The sequence below is a fragment of the Cydia pomonella genome, chromosome 3 (assembly GCF_033807575.1).
Source record: "Cydia pomonella isolate Wapato2018A chromosome 3, ilCydPomo1, whole genome shotgun sequence".
NCBI classification, from domain to species: Eukaryota; Metazoa; Arthropoda; class Insecta; order Lepidoptera; family Tortricidae; genus Cydia; species Cydia pomonella.
In genome coordinates this window covers 2,174,106-2,199,581 of record NC_084705.1, presented here as the reverse complement: position 1 = coordinate 2,199,581, position 25,476 = coordinate 2,174,106, and the positions used below count along the sequence as shown (strand labels likewise).

The following is a 25,476-nucleotide window of genomic DNA, read 5'->3' as shown; positions in this document are numbered from 1 at the left end:
TCTGTTGATATTTTAGTCAAGGTATTCGATGTAGCAAAATGATGTTATAGCGGATTAAATTGCCAAATCCTATAGAGATAAAACACTACAGAGTGAAGCTCTGATGGCCCTTCTTCTGCCGACGAAGATGGAGGTGGTTCTACTTTTACCATTCAGGGGATGACCGACTAACTGTGGGTGTTTGGAAACGGGAAAGGGAGTATTTTCTCTTTCCTTCCCATTTTGTAGGCGTTGGCAAAGAGAATTTGAAATGGAGGTGGACTGTCAAACAAAATTTTGTTGCTACAGTAAAATTTATATTATATATATTATACATGATAAAAATTGTAGAACACCATTTGACTTTCCTTTCCTTGATGATCTTTTTGATCCTTATTCGTTTACTAATATATTTTAAAATTGTTAAAGACCTAAAAGTGGCGCCATCTAATAGATAAAAGGCCAAATGTTTGACAGCATCGTTTCGAGCGATGGCACCATAACGTTCCAAAAGTTTTAATCATATGTCCAAAGATGGCAGTAAATATACGTGTCTACAAAGTTTTCTTAGTTATTAATAAATATAAAATTCCTTTTCCGTGCAGGCTTTTTAAATTTTGATATACGAAAAAGCATCTATAAAAAATTAAGAGCAATTAACATTATTTAGAGGTCGCTATAAATGAAACAATACTGCTATACAAAATAGTATGAAAATAAATTGACCAATCAATAAATCTGCTTTGGAAATGTCTTTTAGGGCTCTTTATTCGTTTTATTTATTATTTATAAGTATGCTTAAAAAGATGGCGATCGTTTTTTTTTTGTTTTAGGTAACTTTGCATTTTTGTATTTGTATGAGGATATTGCAAATCACAAAATCATAGCGACCACCTAATCATTCGCAATGAGTTCAAATTTGGCACATAGATTACTGTTCTATAAAGGGAGCCATGTGAAGATAAAATCCTTTCAACTTTTCTCTACATACAAAGTTGGACCATCCTATTCGATAATTATGTTTTTTTGTCAATTTAGTTTTTATAAATTCTTCTAAACAGCGGAGCCTTACATTTATTCAGTTTTAAGGGCTCCTCTACACGATGGCTCAGCGTAGGCCAATCTAAGGGACGCAGCTATGCGGTGAAATGAGATAGCAATATCACTTGCTCCGCAATCACCGCTATCTAACGCAGTGGTTCCTAACCTTGTTAGTTCTGCCACCCCTATGACTAACTAGGGAACCCGATTTTACCCCTACTCCCAATAAATATCAATATTCTTTCTTACAGGTCTAATTTCTGTTATATTTAATTGAGCTTATTACCTCCGTAAAATACCAGATTTACCCCTACGGGGGTAATTACCCCCAAGTTAGGAACCGCTGCTCTCACGCATAAATGCGCCTCTTGGACTTGCCTACGCTGGGCCATCGTGTAGAGGAGCCATAAGCTATGCTCGCGAGGTCTACAGCTCACAGAGCTACTAGTATATAGTATACTAGTAATACTAGTATATAGTATACTAGTAATACTAGTGTTCAGTTTCCGTACAGTAGCGCTGTATGAACCGAAGCGGTACTTACAAACAGTAGTTACTAATAAACACACTTAATTTTCATACATCATAAACCTCAAAAAATATTTTTCCCTTCGCCATCGCTTCGTCATCGGTACGCTAATAATTTAATACCCCTATCAGCCCCACAATTCATCCAATTTTTTTTCTTGGCCAGCATCATCGTACTTTCGCGACATCGACACGCTAATAAAACATATTACCTTCTGTAAACAAATACATCATACCTGCCATGGTTCCCTGTGCCATCATCATCATACAGTTAACCAACAGCACCGACGTGTTCCGCTTCGCCATCGGCACGCTCTCGCTCAGCAGCGTCATCGCTAACGTGTAGTCTGCCGATCCTCTGAAAATTATGATTCTCATCAACAAGGGTATGTTCAGGTAATTTCTTTTAAACTTTGAAAAATATATCAAGTAAGTTTCGTATTCATTAGCGTCCCACCGTTGTAATACTAGTAAAAATTACCTTCAATGAATTATTTAAAATTAAACAGAGTTGCGTTGGTTTTGTTTCGTTAGTGTTGTCGCCGTGAGATGGCAGCACTTGGTGACGCCGGCTAACGTCACATCCGAGTGAGCAGAGTGGGGCCAACGGGTTCTTACGCGACCGAGTTGTGGTGGAAGGGAGAAGTCCTTTGCGCCTCACTTTTGTACATGACGAGCGAGAACGTTGTCTTGATTATTTTGAATGTTAATTGTACCTTTGTTGGTTAAAGTCAATTATATCGAATACAATGACTACCTACTGCGATAATTGGTTTTCCTTCTTACTCGTATATAATTTCAAAACATATACCATTGACTCGACTGCCAATTTTTATTGTGGGTACTTATAGTAGCCATAGCTAAACAAGCTTCATTTTGCACCTACGTCGTTGGTTCTTTAGTTACATGAACAGACCCCGTACCTAATATGTACATTGACATCATGACTACCTTTCATGGTTACGGCCATAAATCATTATCATAACTCTCCCTAGACACTGAAGGAACTGATTTTCTTCCAAGCCAACCATGACTGAATAGAAAGAAACTTACAATAGTGAAGCGATAAATTGAAGAATCGTCATCATGACCCAATTCACAGAAAGCCCGCTCAAAGCGTTGACGAGAGCTGATGACAGGAGAGCCAGCAAGAGCATACGCCGTCGCCCACGCGTGTCGCCCAAGTAGCCCCATAATGGTGCGCCTAGAATAAGACCTGGAAAAAGAATGAGTAGCAGTGGTGGGGTGTCTATGGATCTTGATTTCCACATTCTCATTTTGAGAGATCAGGGTTCCTCATTCTACAGGTTTCTTCTTAAATTAACCTTAGCAGTCTCTCGTTTCGCGTTACCTGAAGTACTGCTTACCTCGAGCTTCAAGTGACCCTTGAGATGAACATTAAACTAACCTATAACAGGCGTTGCAACCAGTAACTCTTGCTGAGCCACCGTAGTCTGTAGCTCAGAAGTTTGGCTCCAACGGCCAGGGTGATCCGTTGACCACGCAGGTCATGGATATTATATGATAACCAGGGTCTCTGTAACTAGACTAACTTAGGGGTCTCTCGCTATTCTGTAATGCCGTAAGAGATTGGTGTAGATGTTGTGTGATGTTCTCAAGCACTCGCAGCTGCTGACAGAGTACAGTAATCTAAAAACCAGGTAAAATCCAGAAATATTAGGTTTAGGTCATCAAGACTAACCTATAACGGGTGCTGCAACCAACAGCCCCTGCTGGGCTCCCGTGGTTTGTAGTTCACAGGCACTGGCTCCCACAGTCAGGGTTGATCCGTAGACCACACAGGCCAAGGATATTATGGACAACCCTGACAGAAATGTGTTGATATAACTGTATAGACCGAAACCTGAAACGTGAAATAAATTTTGTTTTTTTTTTCTATATGGTACCGAAATATAGAGAATACCCAGTTTTAAGAGTTAGTCTATCGTGCTAAAACTGTAACCATGTCAACAAAATTCTGAAAAAAGAAACTAGATTTTTTTTATTCCTATGTTGTGTTATTTCGGATAAGTCTTTGAAAAAGCGTAAAGGCTCTTAATAATTTATATCTTGTTTATAGAGTCAATATGTTATTTTAATAATTTAAATAACAATGATAATTAGAAATCCTAAACTCACCAGTTCTATCCAATGCCTCCTCGAAGGGTATTTTAATGGTTTCTTTCATGTTTTCCATGTTTAATTTACGAAACTAGAATAAACTTGACAACACAGATTCTAAATTTGTATACTTTTAATGCAAACACCAAACTATCATCACACTCCGTATCAAAAATATCTGCACTTTACAGACCGCTCAAAACTATCTGAATCTACGATTTTTCACTCTTACAGTACCTAAGCATCTGATTGTACTTAATTTTATTTTAATAAACAGGTCATAAATATATCCGAATTTCCAGCAAAAGTAAACATACTAGTGGTTGCTTTCTCCGCATTGAACAATTTGAGTTTATCAAACACCAATATAATTTTATAACAAGAACTATCTTGATATACAAGTGGAGTTCAAGATGTGTGTAATAAATGGGTGGTCGATTGTATAATCCGTTTATGGAGTCGGAAAAAACTTTATCATAACATTACATTATTGCGAAAGACACGTGCCTGAACAATTGAACAAACGTCCATAAAGCACCTGATGTTTGTTCAATTGTTCATAAATTATTTATTTATTTTATTATTTATTTCAATAAAAATACATACTTAATATGATACTGACTTAATCACCCGGTATTGTATAGTCCTAGCCCTAAGTATACGTGTTGCATGGTAGATTATAGGAAATTGTAATAGTCATAGTCATAGTTTAACATTATTATTTAAGTCTGTTACTAACACTTATATGGGCTATGCCTGAATTAAACGATTATTTAATGTAATTTAATTTAATATTAAATACCTTTTTTTATGCGCGAAAGTATATTCATTTTGTTATAATCCGGCCGTCAGAGCATTTTCATACAACGTAACAAATATGAATTTTGGGGTGTATGGTTTCGGCGTAAAAAGGAATTCCTGTCCATACTAATATCGTCTATAACTACTTAGCCTACATCCTGTCCGTATTAATATCGTCTACTTAGCGTAAAATTTCTAATTTCCCGGCCTCTGTAGTTATATATAAACACAGTTTTGAATGATTCACGGTTGGTTTCACTACACTTAAATCGACCGGGATATTAACCGTGATTATCTTTTATATTGTTTTGATGGAGCTCCCAATATTTCGAATTTCACGGGTGCATCTTGTTCACGGGTAACTGGAGATAGCGGGTGGGTGTCCACGTTGTGTAGTCCGCGCTCGGTCTACCCTCATTCGTGCGCATCGGCTGCGTTCGCATTCAACGTTACCACTGGTCGCGTCCACACTTGTTAGTCTATCTAAGCACACCACACTCACAGTGTCACTACGCGTGTTTGATTCAGATATCAATAGTTTTTTACACAAACAAATCATCACACATTTGACAATTCATACCCATCTTCACGATTGAAATTTCTATATTTATGAATTTCAATGGCAGCCGACGCGCACGAATGAGGGTAGACCGAGCGCGGACTACACAACTTTGACACCCACCCGCTATCTCCAGTTACCCGTGAACAAGATGCATGTAACTGCGTCGAAATATCGGGAGCTCAATCAAAACAATATAAAAGGTAATCACGGTTTATATCCCGGTCGATTTAAGTGTAATATATAAACATTTATATTTTTCTCATAGAACATTATAAGTATTATTGGAAATGGGGTATTTACCATTGTTTGTATTGGCAATTTTCCGATATTACAGCGTAGTTCATCTTTACGAAGTAGGTAACTAACGTGCTGTAGGTAAGTGTAATGGTCTACCCACACACTATAGCGTTTTCAATAGTATGATATCACAAGGGTTCTGGGCTATGACCGCGAAAATCGAAGTTCGCAAATTGCGGGCATGTTTATATATCACGCTAATTACGCCTTTATTGGAGTAAAAGAGAAAGATCCCCGCAATTTGCAAAGTTTAATTTTCGCGGTTTTTTCAAGTAAGGCATAATAAGAATGACATAGAAGGATGCCCGGAATTTGCGAACTTCGGTGTTACGGCAGTGGAGTGACACGGGTACTCTCACTCGGCTCCGTTCGGCTCAGCGTTGCAACGAGCAATTCTTAGTGCCACCACACAGTAAAGCGTCTTTTGAGCGTCGGCGTCTAGTCAGCCCTATGGAAAAAACGTTCGCGGCGCAGTTGCGCTAACGTTAAGTCGAGCAGCAGCCATTTAGTTGATTAGACGTCGACGTTCGGGAGACGCAAGTGTGGGGTGGCCCTAAGGGTTGGCAAAACTTGACGTCCCTTTGCGTGCACAACCTCAGATAAGATAATTACTTGAAATTTGACAACCCTAAATAGCCGAAAGGGATAGTGCCATACATTAGAAAGGGACAACATGATTCGTCCCTGAATCGCTGTCAAACTTCACTTTTATATGAACTGTCATTTCTGTACGGTACTATTATTTATTCTGTGGTTCTGGGTAGACCCTCAGCAACGAAGGTAATCTAAGATTACAAAATTTATTGATCTCATAAAATTCATAAATATTACATTAATTGATCTCATAAAATTCATAAATATTACATTACTATCATTTTTGTCATATAAATAATAAAACTACGTATGATAAAAAATAATGCATATTTTATTAGTTCAGTTCAAGTGCTTATATAAATACGAAGGATAAAAATAAGGAGATTATGATCTCTTCTTTTATATCAGTTATCTCTAAGAATAACTTATATTATACAATCTAATTTAACCCTTTGAACCTTCGTGCATTCCAATAAGATATACGGCTCGTTATACAGGGTGAAATTTTAACCACCAGCTATATTCTGCGTAGTGACTTTATAGGTCATACTGAATAAGTTTTATTATGGGACTAATACCGAAAACGCGAAAAAAAAATTGTCTGATTCATACATTCCAGCTAATTTCTAAGGGAAAGCCAAATTTATAAAATTTAACCCTCTTTATAAAATCAATGACGTCTAAAGGGGTTAAGAAGCAAATTGATCTACTAAGCTTTTAAAGTAAAAAATGAAACTAAAGCCCCCTTTTCTATGAAAAGGTGAATTGTTTAAATAGATATATGTTATTATTTATTATTGCGTAAAATTAATTAATTATTAACTTTGCCAATAAGTTGGATTACGTCCACTTAAAATTTATTTTCAGGAAAATTCAACAGGAATAGTAATCAATATTAGCTACACACAAATAGGGTTTTAGAAAGTATGTTTAGCTATACAAAAATGTCTTTCTAATTGCCACGACTTCACATGTAAATAAATAAACACATGGCATTCTTACACAGATTGACTAATTCCCACGGTAAGCTCAAGAAGGCTTGTGTTGTGGGTACTCAGACAACGATATATATAATATATAAATACATAGAAAACACCCATGATCACGAAAAAATATCTGTTCATCACACAAATAAATGCCCTTAACGGGATTCGAACCCAGGACCATCGGCTTCATACCCACATCGGGGTCACTAGGCCAGACCGGTCATGAATGGTTGCGATAATTATTAACCGCAGAAATATTTTCGCGGTATTTTATAATAGCCGACTAAATGAACATCAATTAATTTTATAATGCATACTATTGGTCAACTTATTAAACTATCAGTTTAATTTCAGGTACACATATTTATAATCAGTACACATTAAGGGAGGCCTGCTCCTCAGAGTAACAAACTATTTCAGTCGTATCGCACTAAAATAAATAAAATACGCTTACTTAATAAATATACCTAAAGATGTACAAGTAAAAACCTTAATTCAAAGATAATTAAGGTTTCAAAATCTAGACCTATCATTAGACATGTAAAACGTACGTATACTGTATATTCTATTTTCTATATATGTACGGTCAAGTAATTTAATTTCAGTTCCATACCATATGTACTATATGAGGTCCCTAGCAACTTTCATATTGATTGTTAGTGGTACAAGGTACGAAATGGTACGGAAATTGACTGTACTACTAATAATAAGTTATTGCAAACATTAAATTTTTGGTACAAGCTTTTATCGCCGACTGTACTTTTCTTTCGACAGGCAACTAATACTCATCGAGACAATTCTAAAAACCCAAAATACAATTATGTTGCGTTGTTTTATCACAGAGTTCCTATGGCCACCTCTTGTCTCCATCATCAGATCAGCTCGATGGTACCATAATAAAGCATTGTCACCCGATTTACATATGTGTGCAAATTTTCAACTACATCGGAAACCGGAGAGTGAGTCAAATTTAACTTGCAAGATTTGACCCGTAAAAATATACATAGTTACATTGCAAGTTAAATAAAAGCTTGTAATAAAAAGCAAAGGTTTGCTAACGAATCATACAGGGGGATTACAAAAATGATTTTAAACTGAGATTAAACTAGAAAATATTTCATGTTTTTTACAATGGTCACAAGACATAAGATTTGGTGGTCAGAAAAAAGAGCATCTATGCTGTGTCCATTGAATCACCCTGTATAATTTTAAAATCACTATGTAATAGGTAGGTGTACATCTTGTAGATTAAAAATACCTATGTATAGGAACAATATTAACCTTAGAAATAAATTAAAAGTGGAAAAATTCACTGTCTTGGGTGGGACCTGAAACCACGACCGTGCTCTGTCATCTGTGCTACCAAGGCCATACTCAATACAGCGAATATTTCCACCATAGAGGCTATAGCGACATCTACCGTAAGAGTCTTACATTTCTTAAACGGCTACCGGAGTTCCAATTCATATTGGAAATTCACCAGTAATGCGCCGTCCGCAGTTGATACAAAATTGTTTCTAGTATTAACCGCCTAACGGTAACCGCACATGGTAATTATGGGTGCTGGTAATTTAGGATATTCGAACTAATGCGTATCTGACTAAGGAACGCATTTACTCGACAGTAAAATATTGTCTCTATTACATCCTTAACCTATGAGTAAGAAAGTTACACACTTTCTGAACCACAAATTCATCTTGAACAAGACGCATTTGTTCGTCAATGCTCACAGCATCAAAATATGTTTATGCCACCATATTTTTTTGCACTAACACATTGCTAAAAGAATAGTGTGTGGTAGTTTAACACATATTAACTTCTTCTTTATCTACAAAGCTGTCATTGCATTTATTCCGCTTCCGTTAACTTCTCAGGAGAAGTCGTGGCTCATCAGTTCTACAGTTTGGTTTGTTCAACATCTCCACCCTTTACCACCTTGTCCTTTGGTAGCAGCCAAGCGAATACGATTGCGCCTGTAAAAAAGTAAATAAATATGAATAAAAGTACATTTTACAAATGGCTTTTAAGGAGAATATTATTTTTTCTCTTACGTGTTGAGAACTTAAACGAATACCCATAAAATATTTGACCAAATAAACAAAGTAACCTCGGAATTGGTCAAAAGGTACAAACCTTATGACTATATGAAAACAAAACACGTCCAGTGATCGCATTTCAACTGTCAACCCTGCCGGAAAAGTTTATGGTCCTGGCCCCGGGTTCGAATGAATACTTTTTATGTGTAATAGCCATGAATTAGGTACATATGTCATCTAAAGTACGATTCCCAACGAACGGGCGAAGTCGGAGCGCATTTCGCATTTGTATGGCTGCAACGCAAGCCGGTTGGCTGCTCGCGGACGCGGATGGCTCCAGACAGATTCCATCGCTTCTGCCATACATTATGTATAGGCGTATTGAAAATGCGCTCCGGAGTGGCTCGACTCCAACCGGTCGATCGGAATCATACATAACTTACACACGTTAGCCTTACAGCCTTAGCTTTCTTTAAGACTAGATTGATTTAACTGATGTAGCTGAAACTGCCGCTAAGCTCAGATGGCACTGGGCAGGACACGTCTGCCGTATGCCGGATGACCTGTGGGCCAAAACAGCCACCTGTTGGGTCCCACAGATTGTAAGGCGTCACAGTAGACCTCGTCGGAGATGGCGGGACGAACTTGACGGCTTTGACAGAGACTAGTGGGAGACTTCCGAGGATAGGGACACGTGGAAGAATAAGAAGAAGGCCTTTGCCCGGCAGGGGCTCATAATAGTAATAATAGATTGATTTGCGTAAAATTTACCCATAATATTTATTTACTTTATCAAGGAGAAAGAGAGATGATCTTTTAACATGTTAAGTAAATAATGCAATCAAATAATCCGTAAACCTTATTGCAACAAGATAAAGTCTTCATTTCAATATTATGCAGTACTTACTGAGTAATAAGACGGCCCAGACATAGAAAGTAGTTTCGCAGCTAATCTGAAGCAGCGCCCCGATGGCGTTGACTCCCAGGAACGCACTGGATCGGCCCAGCATCACCGACAGGCATGATGCCATACCCCTGCAACAACAACAAATAGTTGGTGACTTCTTTCTCCGTCTTGCATTACGTTTTCTTAACTCAAGTTCAAAATGATTGGTCCACGTGGATCTAAATATATGGGCCTTGCAGGCGCACAGCAAACTTTTCTTCCAGCAATGTCAAGAATTTCTTAATGTCTGGACAATACTACGTTGAATGCTTATGAATAATAGTTGTTTTCATGAGAAGCCACAGTTCTTTTACTACGTCAATTTTTAATGGACTCTCTCTAAAATCTTTAGAATAATTACTTGTGCCTCACTTACAGGTTAGGAAAACCAGCAAGTTGATGGAGTTGTTAACTTAGAAAGTGGCTTCTTGATTATCGTTGTAATTCACAATGCTTACCTAACTGAAGTCGGATACAGCTCTACAAAATACACGCTCAAAATCCCCATCGAGAGCGCGCACATGAGGAACATGAAGAAGAATACCCCTCCAGCAATTGGCACGCGCACCACATTCAGTAGAACTGCAGCTGAGGCCGACATGGCGAGGATTCCCATCATGGCCACCCGCTTCCTTGCTTCGCAGGTGAGGGAGAGAAGGAGGTTGGCAGAGGCAGCGAAGGCGCCGTACGTCATGGCTGAGAGCAGGGTTGTCTCTTGGATGGTGTCGTTGCAGACTGCAATTGACTGAAGAAAATTTTAAATTTCGATAAGTCATAGAAAAATAAAAATACCGAATCTAATTGGATAAAATAAACACAAACACGATGAACTTATTATTTGTAAAAGGTTCACAGGGACCCGATTTTGCATACCCGACTACTAGGCATTTAATTCTACTAATAGAATGAGAAACGACTGGTCAATAGAACTAGATCCCCAATTTCTATTGCTCGTATTTCAAAAATAGCATTTCGCCGTTTTCCACAGATTTTTGCATAACGAAATCGAGCGCTCAAAATTCAAAACGATATACCTAAGCGACCTGTACCCCTAGTGTAAATTTATTCGATATTGTAACGTGACGTACGCGTTTGCGTTAAGTCTCATTTTGTATGGGATTTTTAGTTACCAAAACGTCCCGCTTGGCGCGCTGTTTCTAAATCCCATACAAAATGAGTCTTCACGCAAACGTGTACGTCACCTCACGCTATCGAATAAATTTACACTAGAGGTTCTGCTATGTTGAGGGGAAATTATCTAACTTCACTGTCATTTAAATTTTAATGTTACGAGAGTTATTAGTTAGTTACCGTGGAATTATCAGCAACGAGGAGACTATTGCTGCCATGTCGGATAATGGTGCAGAGGTTCATGCCAGAACCACCACCATTCTCCATTACTGAGAATAAGTTGTTCATGATGTACGGCAGCCAGAGCACGAAGCCGCTACCACTGAAACCAAAGAATAAAATAGTGAGTTGAGGATACCCGCATGTTTATGTGCAATATAGATACTTTTAAGCAACCTGTTATTTTTGTAGATTGGCCTATTTAGTTCTTTCCAAAAAGTTCTTTCAATTAGTTTTTTTTACTATAAACAACTGTTTAAGATCACGGAGAAATATAAAAGATCACAGACTCACGTCATGTAAATAACGATGATCAAGTAGAACAGTTTGAGCGTGTTCTTCAGAAGAGGCGGACGGAAGAGCTGGACGGTCTGGTGCCACAGAGCCTTAAAGAAAGACTCCTGACTCACTGACGATGCGTCTTCCTCATCTTCCACTAGTTTCTTCACCTGTAGAGACGCAGAATTAAAAAAATAAAATGTGTAAATAGGTTTTTGAAAACGGCTCCAATGATTTGAATCAAAATTCTTTTATATGAGTCTACGGAGACAAGGTTAAGTCTTGCTGTAGGTACAAAGGCGAGTCTATTGAGGAGGCAGCTCAAGTTGAGAGGAGAAGTCTCGTCTTTCCGGCAGTTAACTATAGGTTAATATAGGTTATTAAAACATACTTACCGGAAAGTCGTCAGCACTCTTCCCAGTATTACAAGCATAAATTTTCTTCAGCACCTCCAAAGCTTCTTCATACCGGGAGCTGGTCACCAGAAACTTGGGGCTCTCATGAAAGAGCTGCAGCAGGATGGCCGTGGCCAAGCAAGGGAGGGACAGGGCGAAGGCCAGGAGACGCCAGGGACGGTAGTTGATGCCGAGGAACTCGATGGGGTAGGAGAACGAGAGAGGGAGGATGGGGTAAGCGAAGACTGTGGACAAAATGCAAGGTTAGTATAAAATATCTGCTAAAATAAGAACGCTAAGTATCAAGAAATTCGTACATTGATCCGCCTGTTTCTATTTATACTGCTGTTGCGCCCATGATGCCGGCCGTCAATACTACTGTGCGAGCGGAACAGCAATATAATTATACGCGTGCAATAGAGGTACAGGCGGTTCAATGTACGATATTCGAGTGATTTTTTCACGTAAAGGATGTCTTAAAAATTGTGTTTCGTTTATTGAGGCGCCCAAGCTGTTATCTCCAATTGTACTTTTTTTGATTGAAGATTATTGCAGTTAATGTTGAATGTGCACCATTACTATCTAAAATTTTATTTTAAAAATTAATGAATAATAATGTCATCCCTAAATTTCAAGAATGAAACACAGTAATATAGCGAACCTAAAATTTGTTTCCATCTCACAGTACCTATAGATTCCTAAGGATCTCCAGATTTAATCCATAGACATTGTAGTTTTTGATTGTCAACTTGTGTTAGCATGGTATAGTAGAATGTAACATACCTGCAGCAACAGCTTGCGAACACATCAGGGCGCATGTGCAAAGCAACATGGCGCGTCCCCGCGCACGCGCGCTGCAGCTCTCTCCTAACAAAGTGTATGCGCTTGCGTTGCTTGCTGACGTACTGCAACAACAACATCTTTTTAGAAAGCTAAATTATATTTAGTTCTATGCACACCGCTAATACCTCTAATTACCTTGTTAAGCTGTAGGTAAGCTGTACACCCTGGAACCACATCTTTGGAAAAATTCTGAATCGACTAAAATCAATAAGTAGGTTAAATTATCGAACTGGCTTACAAACTGTAATGTTAATCGGTTGAGAAATGCGACCTGGGAGCCTATCCCAGATGCCAATCTTTTGTGCCATAGCAAACGAAACGCTTATGTCTCTCTTTCGCACAACTTAATATGGAAAAGTGATAGCGATACATTAGCGTTTCGTTCGCTACTGCGCAAACGACAGGCATATTGGCTAGGCCCCCTGTAGATAAGAAAAGCCGTATATACAAAAGCATTTTTGCCCTAAAATGGAGCACAAAAACAAAGCAATACGAATATTACGTCAAAGATAAACAGCTTCTGACAATGAAGTGTTTTGCACAAAACAATTTGGATGTTGCTTGCTTATCAGCAAATAATAGTTTATAAATAGTTATGTTATCGCCTTCCCCGCGAACATTAGTAACAAATAAAGTGTATCGTCTCTAAGATAAGATAGTGGGGAAATTTCATGTATACAGTGACGTATATTTAACCCACTTTGACGTCACTATTGTGTATTTATAGTTACTGCACATCCGAATTTCATTTGCTATTTACATACATCTTAAAAAGTGGTATGACTTCTGTTGACAAACGAATTACATCGATGCACAAAACATTAGGGACTTCTATATAATTACCACTAGAAAAAGCGCAATTATTAGTAGTTCATTGTGCGTTATAATTTAATACAGTAACGCCGATGTGAATTTACTGATAACCGATTATGTGACTTGGCTGAGGGCTGTTGGTGTCGCAGATAAAGGATGACTCAAGCTGTACCGGGCAGGGGTCAGGCCGGAGCTTCATGCGCTTCGATTTCTATGGAATGCCACGTGATCACTGGTCAGCCGTCATAGAAAAAGCGGCCAAGTGCGAGTCGGACTCGCCCATGAAGGGTTCCGTACCATTAATGACGTATTTAATAAAGACTACTTACTAGATCTCGTTCAAACCAATTTGCGGTGGTTGGATGGTAATGTATATCGTATATTTTTTTAGTTTTTCATTCTGTTATTTTAGTAGTTACACGGGGTGGACACACATTTTACCACTTTGGAAGTGTTTCTCGCGCAAACTATTCAGTTTAGAAAAAAAAGAATATCATAAACCTCAATATCATTTTTGAAGACCTATCATATGATGAAAAAAAATTTTTGAGTTTCAGTTCTAAGTATGGGGAACCCCTAAAATTTATTGTTTTTTTTTTTCTATTTTTGTGTGAAAATCTTAATGCGGTTCATAGAATACATCTACTTACCAAGTTTAAACAGTATAGTTCTTATAGTTTCGGCAAAAAGTGGCTGTTCCGTTTTTTGCCATTTGGCTATGGAACCCTAAAACTTATAGTACTTACTTATAGTATTGAATTTATTTATTTTATGCCTGTTTTCGGTGTTTTAATGTAAAAATTAAATACTTCATTTAATGGTGTTAACTTATTAAGTATTTTCTCTATTAGTACCCTACTCAGTATACGTTTTTACTAAACGTTAAAAATACAAGATCGAATAATCAAAGTTTTTATCTTCAAATGTAAATTTAATATTCATTGACATATATATCTAAGAACGGGCCTTACGGGTACGAGTACTAAGAATGGCGTTAGTTCAGTGGTGTCACTCTCGAATTCGAGCCAATCATGCTGTCTAACGGAACTGGTTGCGACCAATCGCGCGCTCGATGCGAACTTATCAACCAATCGCGTTGTGGCGTCAGACTGCACGATTGGCTCAAATTCGTGTGCGTGACACCACAGTACTGGCCCCATTCTTATTGTCCGTAAGGCCTGTCCTTAGATATACATATATGTCACTGTTAATATTCATTATATCATAAGATTACATCGTTCTCATCTATTAAAATACTTACAAAGTCGCAGACAGTAGTTTCAGCACCATCATAGTCCTCCAGTCAGGCGATAGGCTGCTCAGGGCAGCGAAGACGAAGCCTATGGACATTGACAGAGACAACGTCAGCCGCCGGCCTTTTGTGTCTGCTATGTAGCCCCACAGGTGCGCTCCGGCCACCACGCCTGTTACAAACACATTGATTTTTAAAACACGATGGTCAGCATTTGTTGCTGACATATCTATACGGATCAGCGGGCGAGATGGATTGTCCACGTGGTCAAATATGATAAAAAAATTTCACACCGCACTAGTGAAACAAAAAAAAACAGAATGATAACCTTCTCCTTTCGAAATTTTGATGTTGGTTAAAAAGACAGTGGCTTAAAGAATAATCTTGTTAGCGCGATTCAGGATTTTTACTACACGGAACAGCGCCATCTAGCTTTCAATTCAAAACTAAACAATTGCATGATACCGGAATCATTCGCCCAGTCGAAACTACCAATCGATCTAGAACCAATAAATATTTCAAGTAGAAAAAATATGCATACTTACTTAATATGACTAGAAAACATTTCAAACTGAAGATCATCATCGACCTTTATTTTTGTCACGGATTGGAATTTAAATATCGTAAAAGCCTTTCCCTTTATAGCCATCATCTATATATAGCAGTTAACAATATTACTGAGTAGGTACGTATCAAAATAAACAATTAAACCTATTGGCTGTTAATTACGGATTTACGTTTTACAGAAACGCGACGTTTATATCGATGATTGTGTAATAAATTAACACAATTATTTTTAGTAAAAGAATCCAACATTAATCGCGTCTTAGTCATTTAGCGCCAACTATAACCCTATGATAACCAAATTAATGTGAATAGTAATTAAATTTAACTATTATACCATTAATGGAGATATTCTGGAATGAGATAATTATCCAGTAGTTTCCATAGTATTATTTTAAGGGTACACGCCTTGACTGATACGCTGTTCTCAAACCTTTTGGCATTGACCGTACCATGCATTTAGTCCAAATTTTATAGGAATTTTATAGTCAAGCTTTTATTTTGTTTTCTCATATTCTAAGTACTACCATTCAGTGCCGGATTAACCATTAAGCAAAATAAGCACTTGCTTAGGGCACCACGTCTAGGGGGGAACCAAAATCGTAGGATAAAAAAAACGCACAGGCTGCATCAGCATCGCAGTCGTAGTGTAGTACTTATGTACACGAAACTTTTTGGTATGTGTCTACCCATCTAATAACGAAGGGTCGTAAGAGAGTGAGGACACGTAAGCACATCTCCAATAGGCAGCTGCCAAAGGCTGAGCAGTAGGAGAACCGTGATTACATAGGTTCGATTTCAAGCCACTCTTTTGCAGTTCGGCGTTAAGTCTTATGCGACGCTATAGGCCTTCTACTTTATGCAAACTGCCTCACTTTCACTTGGCTATGGATCCAAATCCAAGTCCTCTCTCGCAGCTGGGCTTTCTGCTTTGCTCACACCTCGCTGTTGGTTGTATTGTATGATAACGCGCCGCGATCGGACGCTCCGGACGTCCAGCCATTCTTACCTCGTCATTGGTCAAATTCAAGCCTGGCTTTCTTCCAGCTCGACCTTTGGCCTATCCGTAAGCGGCGATCGAACGCTCCGCGCGTTCAGCCTTATGGAAAGCTCAGCCTTTGCTTTTAAAAACACTGATTTAAAGTTTCATGATTCAGGCCAATCAAATTAGATCGAAAAATAATAATAAATAATAATTAATTCCCAGCAAGCTGGAAATTGTTTTAATACTTTCATTTGGTCTTAAATGCGTGTAATCTGAGTTTGCTCCATCCCAAGAGGTGTGCATACCTTTTGGGATACTTAGGAGATATTTTTTTCCTTTGGATTGCCAAACCATAGCACTTGGTGGCACTGGTAAGGCGTATTCGGATTATTACATGATTTTACCAAAAATAAAAAATGTCGATCTTTTTTTTACAATTTACTACGAATACATATTAAGGTATCTTCAATCAATCAATAAATTTTATTGCAAGAACATAGTTAAATTACATTTCGGATCCTCAGATATCAATTTTAGTCATAATTAGAACAATTTTTTCCAACGGACGTACCGTTTTCGAATTACACGAAAAAAACTGAAAAAGAGGAAACATTTACCAGCACACCTCCTGGGATGGAGCAAACTCGGATTACACGCATTTTAGGACCAAATTCGAAAAAATTTAATTTTATTGGCCTAGGTAATTGTGACACATTATTATTTAAAAAAACGGGACTTAATCGCGTTTGATTAAGTTCCAAAATTACCTCCAACGTCAAGATAATGATGTCGACTTTACCCAGTCTTCTTCGAGACCACGCCGTCCTTGAAACGTCAGGTCAGGTCAATAATTTGCTATTTAAAACATGGCTAAGCCCCTACTGAAGGCCTTTGCCCTCACATGAATGAGCTTCGCAGGAAAGCTCTAGAGGTTGCAAAACCCTGTGCGGAGTACGGCCTATGTCTTACGTCTTCGCTTACACTTCGATATTGGTTGGCTTGGCTTCCGGCCTTATGCGAAACACGGTCTTCGAATTTGCTTACATTTGACCTTACCTACTGTTACATTACTGCTGCAGTACTGTCAATTTCCGTGATAAAATGATGTGACGGATTGAAAGTCTATTCTCAGCAGTAATGCGGCAATAAACGTCACTCAATTTACTAAGAAAATTCAATGTAATCTTGATGAGGGGGCACCATGGTCTAGAAATGCTTAGGGCATCAAAATGTCTTAATTCGGCACTGACCATTTCTTTTCCTATTAGAATTTAGGTCTGGTGGTGGTGCAATTAGTATCAATATATCTACCTACTTCGGTATGATCATAATCCTAATCATTTCTTATTGTACATCCCATGCCTGAACTAAGTGCAGTCATGTGTAAAAATTGAATACTATTAAATTTTATTTTTGCAGCATACTTGGCTAGCTAATAAATAGTCCGGTTTTGAAACCTAAGAAATAAGGTAAACAATCTTGGCATGTCTTTTTATTGAAAAACGCTTTTTTTAATCAGTAACTATTGCATATGAAACCAAAATAATGTAAATGATCGTATATATTTTTTGTTGACTTATTTTAAAAAAAGAGTTTTCAAAAAAAGACGTCAAAATCGGTTACCTTCTTTCTACTGATAATGCTAAAAAATCGAACTAGGTATAGTAAATCGAGTATTTAAAAGAAACAAAATTGTGATTTTGTGCTAGATTTCAAACGTTAATTACCAATTGTTGTTATTTTTAGGGTTCCGTACCTCAAAAGGAAAAAACGGAACCCTTATAGGATCACTCGTGCGTCTGTCTGTCTGTCCGTCTGTCACAGACTATTTATGATGTCATTTTTAATTGAGTGACATGTCTCTCAGTCTAACAACAGGTTGGCAACTACTGTTTCTATATTTACCATTAATTCTCACTATATCTTACCAGCTAAAGGCGTGGCGGTGAGCAGCGCCCTCTTCTGCATGTCCAGGTCCAGGTCACAAACGGCAGCTGCTACCACAAAGCTGGTGCCGAACAGGTCCATGCCCATCGCCTGCAGCGTCCAGCTGCAGATCAGCAGCAGACTGAAGTTGTACTTGCCGAAACCTGGAGTTATAGTTTATAGTAACAGTAAAAGAGGGGCCCACTGGTACATTGCGTCGCGTTGTCGCAACGCATTCAATCGGGCATATCATAAAAATTATAAGAGTAGGTACAACCAGTTGCGTCAACCACAATTGACGGACTGATAAATATTACACAGCAAAGTACTATGAAACTTCCCATATAATTAAAAGCGAACTAGTGACTGATGGTTTGGTCCAGCCGACCGTAAGTGAGTATATCACTGGAGTGTACGAAGCCATCAAGAAAAGTCAGGAAGGGCATGATGGAGCTTGGTTCTACAAATTATCCGATTAGAGAATAAGACTGGATTCGTCTCTAGTACAACAATCGCAATAATATTAATACTTAGTTACTATTGTAACCTAGAGATGCTATTGCAACCCGGTTAGCCTAGAGAGAGTTATTATGACGGGCAAAGTTGAAGGCACCAGACCTCAGGGCCCTCCCCCTACTAGATAAAAAATAAAATAAAAAATAAATATAAATATTATAGGACATTATTACACAAATTGACTAAGTCCCACAGTAAGCTCAATAAGGCTTGTGTTGAGGGTACTTAAACAACGATATATATAATATATAAATATTTATAAATACTTAAATACATAGAAAACACCCATGGCTCAGGAACAAATATCCATACTCATCACACGAATAAATGCCCTTACCAGGATTTGAACCCGGGACCATCAGCTTCGTAGGCAGGGTCACTACCCACTAGGCCAAACCGGTCGTCAAACCTATGCAATTAAAACTGCACGAGGCCCTGCGCTTGGCGAGGAATAGAGGCCTATGGAGGAATCTGGTCTTCAACAGAAGGACATGATGTCACGATCCTCAGCATTGAGGAGCCGACTGAAGAAGAATACTATTGTAAAATTGTATCGTATACATATTAAAGTGTACCATTTCATACATACCTACACCAATAACTGACCATGATCAAGCGTCGATTGATCATCAATTGATTAATTTGGAATGTTACAATTGTTTAACGGTTGCTCGATCATTCGATGCACTGGCAGACAACGATCGGTTACTGTGTTAACTCATACATCAATTACTCGCCATGGAAGACAATTTTTACCCAACTGCGAAGGAGGGTCATATTTTTCGAGCGTATGTGTACCTATAACCTATATCGCTATTTTATATAGCCTTATATCAATTAAAACTACTTACGAAAGTAACCCCAGTTAGCTTCTTAATCGACTTCAATTGCAAGGAGGCATTTTTTATTGTAAGTATGTTCACTTACTAATCCGAGCTCCGTGGTCCAATTTCAGTTTTTTTGTTTTTGAAAAGAGGTGCATCGATATTAATTTAGTTTGATCTGACGCTAGGATCAATGAGGAATTGTTAGTTAGTTAGTTAGTGCTTCTGGGCATTTTCCGCAAATCGACAACCATTGTGCCTATTTTGCGTGAAACGAGGTAGCGCTACTCTAACCACCCCAGCTCCTCCACGAAGCCTAGCATAGTTTTCAGGTTGCTAATTGCCTCTCCTAGTGTGCACGGATTCCCTAGGTATTTGTTCCTGTATACTTCTACCTGTTTGCAGTCTAGGAGAATATGTTTTGTTGTTTCTTCTTCTTCCATGCACGCTCTGCACATGGGGCTGTCTGTTTTACCCATATTGTGTAGGTGTTTGTTAAGTGTGTTATGTCCTGTAATTAATCCTACTATTTTACGTAGTTGATGTCTAGGTGTTTTCAGTAGTATTTTGGTGAGTTTGTGGTTCAGTTCCGGTAGAAAATCCTTGGTCTGCCTGCATGTGTCCATTTCCTTCCAGTATTTATTGTGCAGTTGTCTGTGATGTAGGTCTAGCTGGTTGTGTATATAGGATATTGGTAGGGGTATGATGGGCTCGGGTCCATATGCCGGCGTTTCTGAGCCTTTCCTGGCCAGTTCGTCCGCTGCATCGGAATGAGGAATTGAGGGAACTCCTCATTTTTATAAACTTTTTTAACTTCTATGTACTTGTTAAATATGTAATCAATAACTGTGTTCATTGTAAATATCTACAACAATTAATAGACGAATCTTCGAGTTTCCAGACATCATGACAGTCAAACAATTTTGACCAAACAAGCATCGGACCTACATTTTGTTTATTATTTGATGAAAACTTACAAAATAAACTACGTACCTAATTATATTGGCAAAAGATTTACTGCAGATTTAATGCGTGAATTACTTGTAAATCCAACAAGTAATTCACGCATACCTACTAACTTCAAATAACCAAGTATAAACGAATGGAATATACATTCGACTTGTCACACTTTCTCTTAAGTGGACCTCTATGAATTTCGTAACTGCAATTTACTACTAATCTAATGTCAGTTACGTGGCAGGTGGGTCTCTATTGTTTCCCATAAGTTTTAAGTCATAATGTATTGTTTGTCCGCATTTCTTTTGACATAATTTGGTTTTTCTCAGAAACGCGTAACTTTTCAGGGTTTTCATAAAACAAACCTAACCTAACCTATCTATAGTATAACCTAAGGAAATTCGTGAAAAGTTAACGGTTTCAGAGTTATGACTAATGATAATATGACTATCATTACATTATGACTTTCGATAATTATGCAAAAGAAAGGGATCCGGTGACGGGTTTATACAATTTATGTAAACAGACGCACTCGCGAATTTACATAGGCTGCCTCTCGTTGCAACGACCTTTTAGAACAAATGTCAGATAGATAGCACTGTTTAGTTATATTTAAACTGTCCAAAGAAGGCTTCTGTAGTTGATGTTACTATGCACTACTTATTTATTTATAATTATAAATATTTTCGCACGTTCTGCGCTTTTTGTCTTGCTAAAGCTGAGTAAACAAAAGAAAGCTACTGATCGTTACATTTGGAAGGAGAAGAAAGACGTATTTTACAAAAATATTATATAACTCACCAAAACATTTTCATGTAAAATATTACTAAGGTGACCATATTGCACTGTTAAAACTTAAAAAGCTTAAGTTCTCACGGTTTGGCTCTAAGCTTTTAACTCTACACTACTCGATAAACCCTAACTTCACAAACTCTACACCTTAGCCAAAATATGTGGCTTGGCCTTTTCTTTACTAAAAGAACTCATTGACATATATTTCTGGACGGGCCTTACGGGCAATAAGAATGGTACTAGTTCAATAGTTTCACTCACGAATTCAGTCTAACGCAACAGTTGCGACCAATCGCGCGAGTGATGCGAACTCGTCAACCAATAGCGTTGTGGCGTTAGACTGCACAATTGGCTCGAATTCGTGTGCGTGACACCCCTGTACTGGCCCCATTCTTATTGCCCATAAGGGCCGTAAGGCCCTTCCTTAGACATATGTCAATGCAAGAACTATTGTATGTATAACAGTGAATACATTTTTCACCGACCATGTAATAGCAAAACTGACTGCCACAAATTGCAAGGCGTCACTGTAGACCTCGTCGTAGATGGCGGGACGATCTTGACGCCTTTGACAGAGACTGTTAGGAGACTTCCGAGGATAGGGACATGTCGAAGAATAAGAGGGAGGCCATTGCCCAGCAGTGGACAATATGGGCTCATAATAATAATAATGTGATAGTAACGAAACTAAGTTCGTTAAGTGTAGACATATTATTGGTGTCTCGGACTGACCTGTATAGCTAAGTGCCTCCTCGACCGACGTCGCCAGTCCGGGGTTTTTCTGGTTGTTATTTTTCTTGTCCATCTGCAATAATCGTTTTCCGGGGTATTACATTGATAACTATTAAATTAGTCACTGATTGATTTGAAATACAAAAACAAAACATTAGTGACACACTAACGACATTATTGTATGTGTAGGAGTTTAGCAAAAGGTCCACTTTTTGATTCTAGATACGAGATCTTTGAAGACCGGTCTGGCCTAGTAGGTAGTGACCCTGTGTATGAAGCTGATGGTCCTGGGTTCAAATTCCGGTAAGAGAATTTATTTGTGTGATGAGCATAAATATTTGTTCCTGAGTCATGGGTGTTTTCTATGTATTTATATATTATATATATCGTTGTCTAAGTGCCTACAACACAAGCCTTATTGAGCTTACTGTGTGTCAATTTATGTGATAATGTCCTATAATATTTATTTATTTATTTATTTACAAACCGAATTACGAGAAGTTTAATGAAAACTGGCAAAACTTGTGGAAAATTTTGTAAAAAAAAAAGCTTATATTTATATAATATGTTATTATAAATAATTTGTGATGTAACGCTGAAATTACCATTATAACTTCTTCTTATTTCTAAAAAAAGCTTAATATAATATAATTAATTTGTGATGTAACGCTGAAATTATCATTTTAAAATCTTCTTATTTCTAAAAAAAGCTTAATATAATATAATTAATTAGTGATGTAACGCTAAAATTACCATTTTAACTTCTTCTTAAAGTCACGAAGTTCTACTAAAACAGTTAAATTACTTTAGATTAAACACGCTCAGCATTAACCGTCGATAGAACGAAGATTTGAGAAACGCTGGTGGCCTAGCGGTATGAGCGTGCGACTTGCAATCCGGAGGTCGCTGGTTCAAACCCCGGCTCGCACCTACGAGTTTTTTTGGAAGTTTATAAATATCCTTTGATATGTACTAGTCGCTTTTCTGTGAAGGAAAACATCGTGAGGAAACCGGACTAATCCCAAAAGCCTAGTTTACCCCTTGGGTTGGAAGGTCAGATAGCAGTCGCTTTTGTAAAAACTAGTGCCTACGCCAATTCTCAGCATTAGTGGCTAAGCAGGTCCCAAGCTAACATGAGCCGTGGCAAAATGCCGGGACAACACGAGGAAGGACCTTAAAATTTGAAATCATATATTTTGCAAATAATATAAAAGTCCAGTCATTGGCATAAATGTATTACGTACTAGACACGCTATCGAGAGCAACTTGTGTCCGCCATTTTTGGCGTTTGACGTCTGTCACTAAGCTTAAGAATAATAGGTAGACAGAAGCGAAACTGTTATGACAACTTTTCATTTTCTGCCTAAATACGTACTGTAAAGAATCTAGATATTTTTTTTTTATTTCCATTAAAGTGTAATGATTTTTGTTTCTTCTGTGACACTGCCGATATTAAAAATTATAAAGATAATCTTAAAACCTTGTTTGACTCTCGTATTCGTAGCAATTTTGTGCCGGCACTTCAATGAGGTGTGGAATTTTTTTTTTGGAGATGCTGACTCTAGTACTATACCTCAATGAGTCCAGTAAGAATTTTTTTTTTTGTAATTCAGCTCCTAAAGGGGTACGAGTAAGGGTAAGATCCGGCTTGATTGTTTTAAAGAAGCGGACGAAGGGTATAGAATACAAATAAAGCAGACAGACGGACAGAGTAGCTCCATAAGGATTGCTTTTTACCGTTTTGGTACAGAACCCCTAAAACTAATCAAGTGACAGGTCTCGGCACGGAAATCAGCGTGGGAAAACTACGTCCTACGATCAAAACGTAGAAGATAAGCCGTTACCAAGAGCTGATAACACTTAAATTAGTTCGTTAGGATTGTTTTACTTAGCGTCATCCGTGTCTACGATGTCTGTTTTCTATCTGGATTGACTGGACTGACTTGGAGGGCTTTTACACTTTCAATTCTTATTAGTATTCGTGTTTTCTATGACTTTGAAGACCCTTTACATCTCCAAATTGAATATATAACTTACCAAAGAGACTTATTCGTCTTTGTTATATTCTAGTACCTAGTTATTTAAGTTATTTATTTTAGTAGAACCTTTTCCCGGGTACCTTTTGACTATTGTTTGTTTATAAATGTTGCTATGTACGTATTTTCCATGTCACTATGTGATATCATTATAAATGTTGTATTGACTTGTAAAAGAGCCCTTGAAGCCTACTTCCAGATTTAAAAAAAAATTGATTGCACACGAACACATGAGGTATTCCATGAGTAACCCTGGCCGCAGACGCACGGAATTTTCCGTACGGAATGACAGGTGTAAACGAGAAAGACTATGAATTTGTAAAGCGACGTCCCGCCCCAACCTATCATTCCGTACGGAAACCAAATTAAAACTCCGTGCGTCTGCGGCCAAGCTAACCTAACAGTGAAATAAAATTTCTGTCCCGTTTTCGAAAATTAGCATCCGATAGCCTATTTATGGTCGTAGAGCGTTTTGATATATGTATGAGTTGCCTACTTATAGCAAAGCTGTGGATTTTTAATGCTCCTAAATCCTTAATCGATATTTATAGAAATTTTAAAAAAATATGAGTTTTGTTTTAACAAGACATAATAGTAGAAGAATACCTCTTTAAAATACCCAGGTATTTTGTTGTCTCAAGGATTTAGGATAATTAAAATCCACAATAAGGTAGTCTACGATATATGGAAATTTCCATGATGACTCATTTTTCTTGCTCTTAAGTGTATATTGTTTTCTTTTTCTAAGTCCTAGATCTGTATATAAAAATGATTTATAGCCCAAAAAAATCCCAATTTAATACTCTGTTCAGACTTACATTGTTAAAATAATTTTGTCGTTATGTTATACTTGTCCTCCGCGGTGGTGAGAGCTACAGCCACTGGGTGCCTTATCAATGAGGCAGCGAGAGGACGTTCGCTTATATAGATACTCATAATGCGCGCTGCGTATGCGCAAAGGTCCGTGCCACTGCGCGCCCCGCTCGTTATTACCTCGTTATTGTGTGCATTCCGGATCCGAAATGTATGAAATTATCCGGATACACGGTTCTACCCAAACATTTCAGATCCGTCGTACAAACCCTACTCGTCAGTAAATTTTTATATGGTACAGAATATAATATATATCATATTAATATACAGTAAAAACGTCTACAATTATTTTTCAAATGAAGCCTATCCAAAAGCGACTCAGCAGAACTGTCATAGGGACGTGGTACAAAAAATGCGGTAAATTTAAGAACATCCAATATTATGGTGCCAGTAGAGTTACTATACAATGAAATGACGGCTTATATGATACAAAAAATTGTAAACAGAT

At 37.9% G+C, this 25,476-nt stretch overlaps 2 protein-coding genes across 2 annotated transcripts; both read right to left on the bottom strand.

The window, feature by feature from the left end:
* Positions 1-1,492: 1,492 nt before the first annotated feature.
* On the bottom strand, positions 1,493-4,796 carry LOC133515768 (solute carrier family 22 member 6-like). Its single transcript, XM_061848353.1, has 4 exons — positions 3,688-4,796; positions 3,251-3,412; positions 2,602-2,764; positions 1,493-1,906 (listed from the first exon to the last, which is right to left on the bottom strand). The coding sequence occupies exons 1-4, from the start codon at positions 3,743-3,745 to the stop codon at positions 1,744-1,746; spliced, it is 546 nt and encodes a 181-aa protein (XP_061704337.1). The 5' UTR covers positions 3,746-4,796; the 3' UTR covers positions 1,493-1,743.
* A 1,435-nt stretch (positions 4,797-6,231) lies between these two features.
* LOC133515766 (synaptic vesicle glycoprotein 2C-like) lies at positions 6,232-25,217 on the bottom strand. Its single transcript, XM_061848350.1, has 11 exons — positions 24,974-25,217; positions 22,120-22,192; positions 18,301-18,462; positions 14,833-14,995; positions 12,699-12,820; positions 11,916-12,160; positions 11,536-11,690; positions 11,203-11,344; positions 10,350-10,636; positions 9,853-9,980; positions 6,232-8,882 (listed from the first exon to the last, which is right to left on the bottom strand). Exons 2-11 carry the CDS (start codon positions 22,190-22,192, stop codon positions 8,806-8,808), a joined length of 1,554 nt encoding a protein of 517 aa, XP_061704334.1. The 5' UTR covers positions 24,974-25,217; the 3' UTR covers positions 6,232-8,805.
* Between the last annotated feature and the right edge of the window lie 259 nt (positions 25,218-25,476).

What these genes read in the sequence shown, in the direction of transcription:
- LOC133515766 (XM_061848350.1), bottom strand. Translation starts at nt 22,192, where the DNA reads ATGGACAAGAAAAATAACAACCAGAAAAACCCCGGACTGGCGACGTCG. An exon ending in GGAGGCACTTAGCTATACAG is followed by an intron (nt 18,463 to 22,119) that starts GTCAGTCCGAGA and finishes CTATAACTCCAG; the next exon opens with GTTTCGGCAAGTACAACTTC. An exon ending in ATCATCGTTATTTACATGAC is followed by an intron (nt 11,345 to 11,535) that starts GTGAGTCTGTGA and finishes CTTTGGTTTCAG; the next exon opens with TGGTAGCGGCTTCGTGCTCT.
- LOC133515768 (XM_061848353.1), bottom strand. Translation starts at nt 3,745, where the DNA reads ATGGAAAACATGAAAGAAACCATTAAAATACCCTTCGAGGAGGCATTG. An exon ending in GGAGGCATTGGATAGAACTG is followed by an intron (nt 3,413 to 3,687) that starts GTGAGTTTAGGA and finishes TTCACGTTTCAG; the next exon opens with GTTTCGGTCTATACAGTTAT. An exon ending in CAATTTATCGCTTCACTATT is followed by an intron (nt 1,907 to 2,601) that starts GTAAGTTTCTTT and finishes CATAATTTTCAG; the next exon opens with AGGATCGGCAGACTACACGT.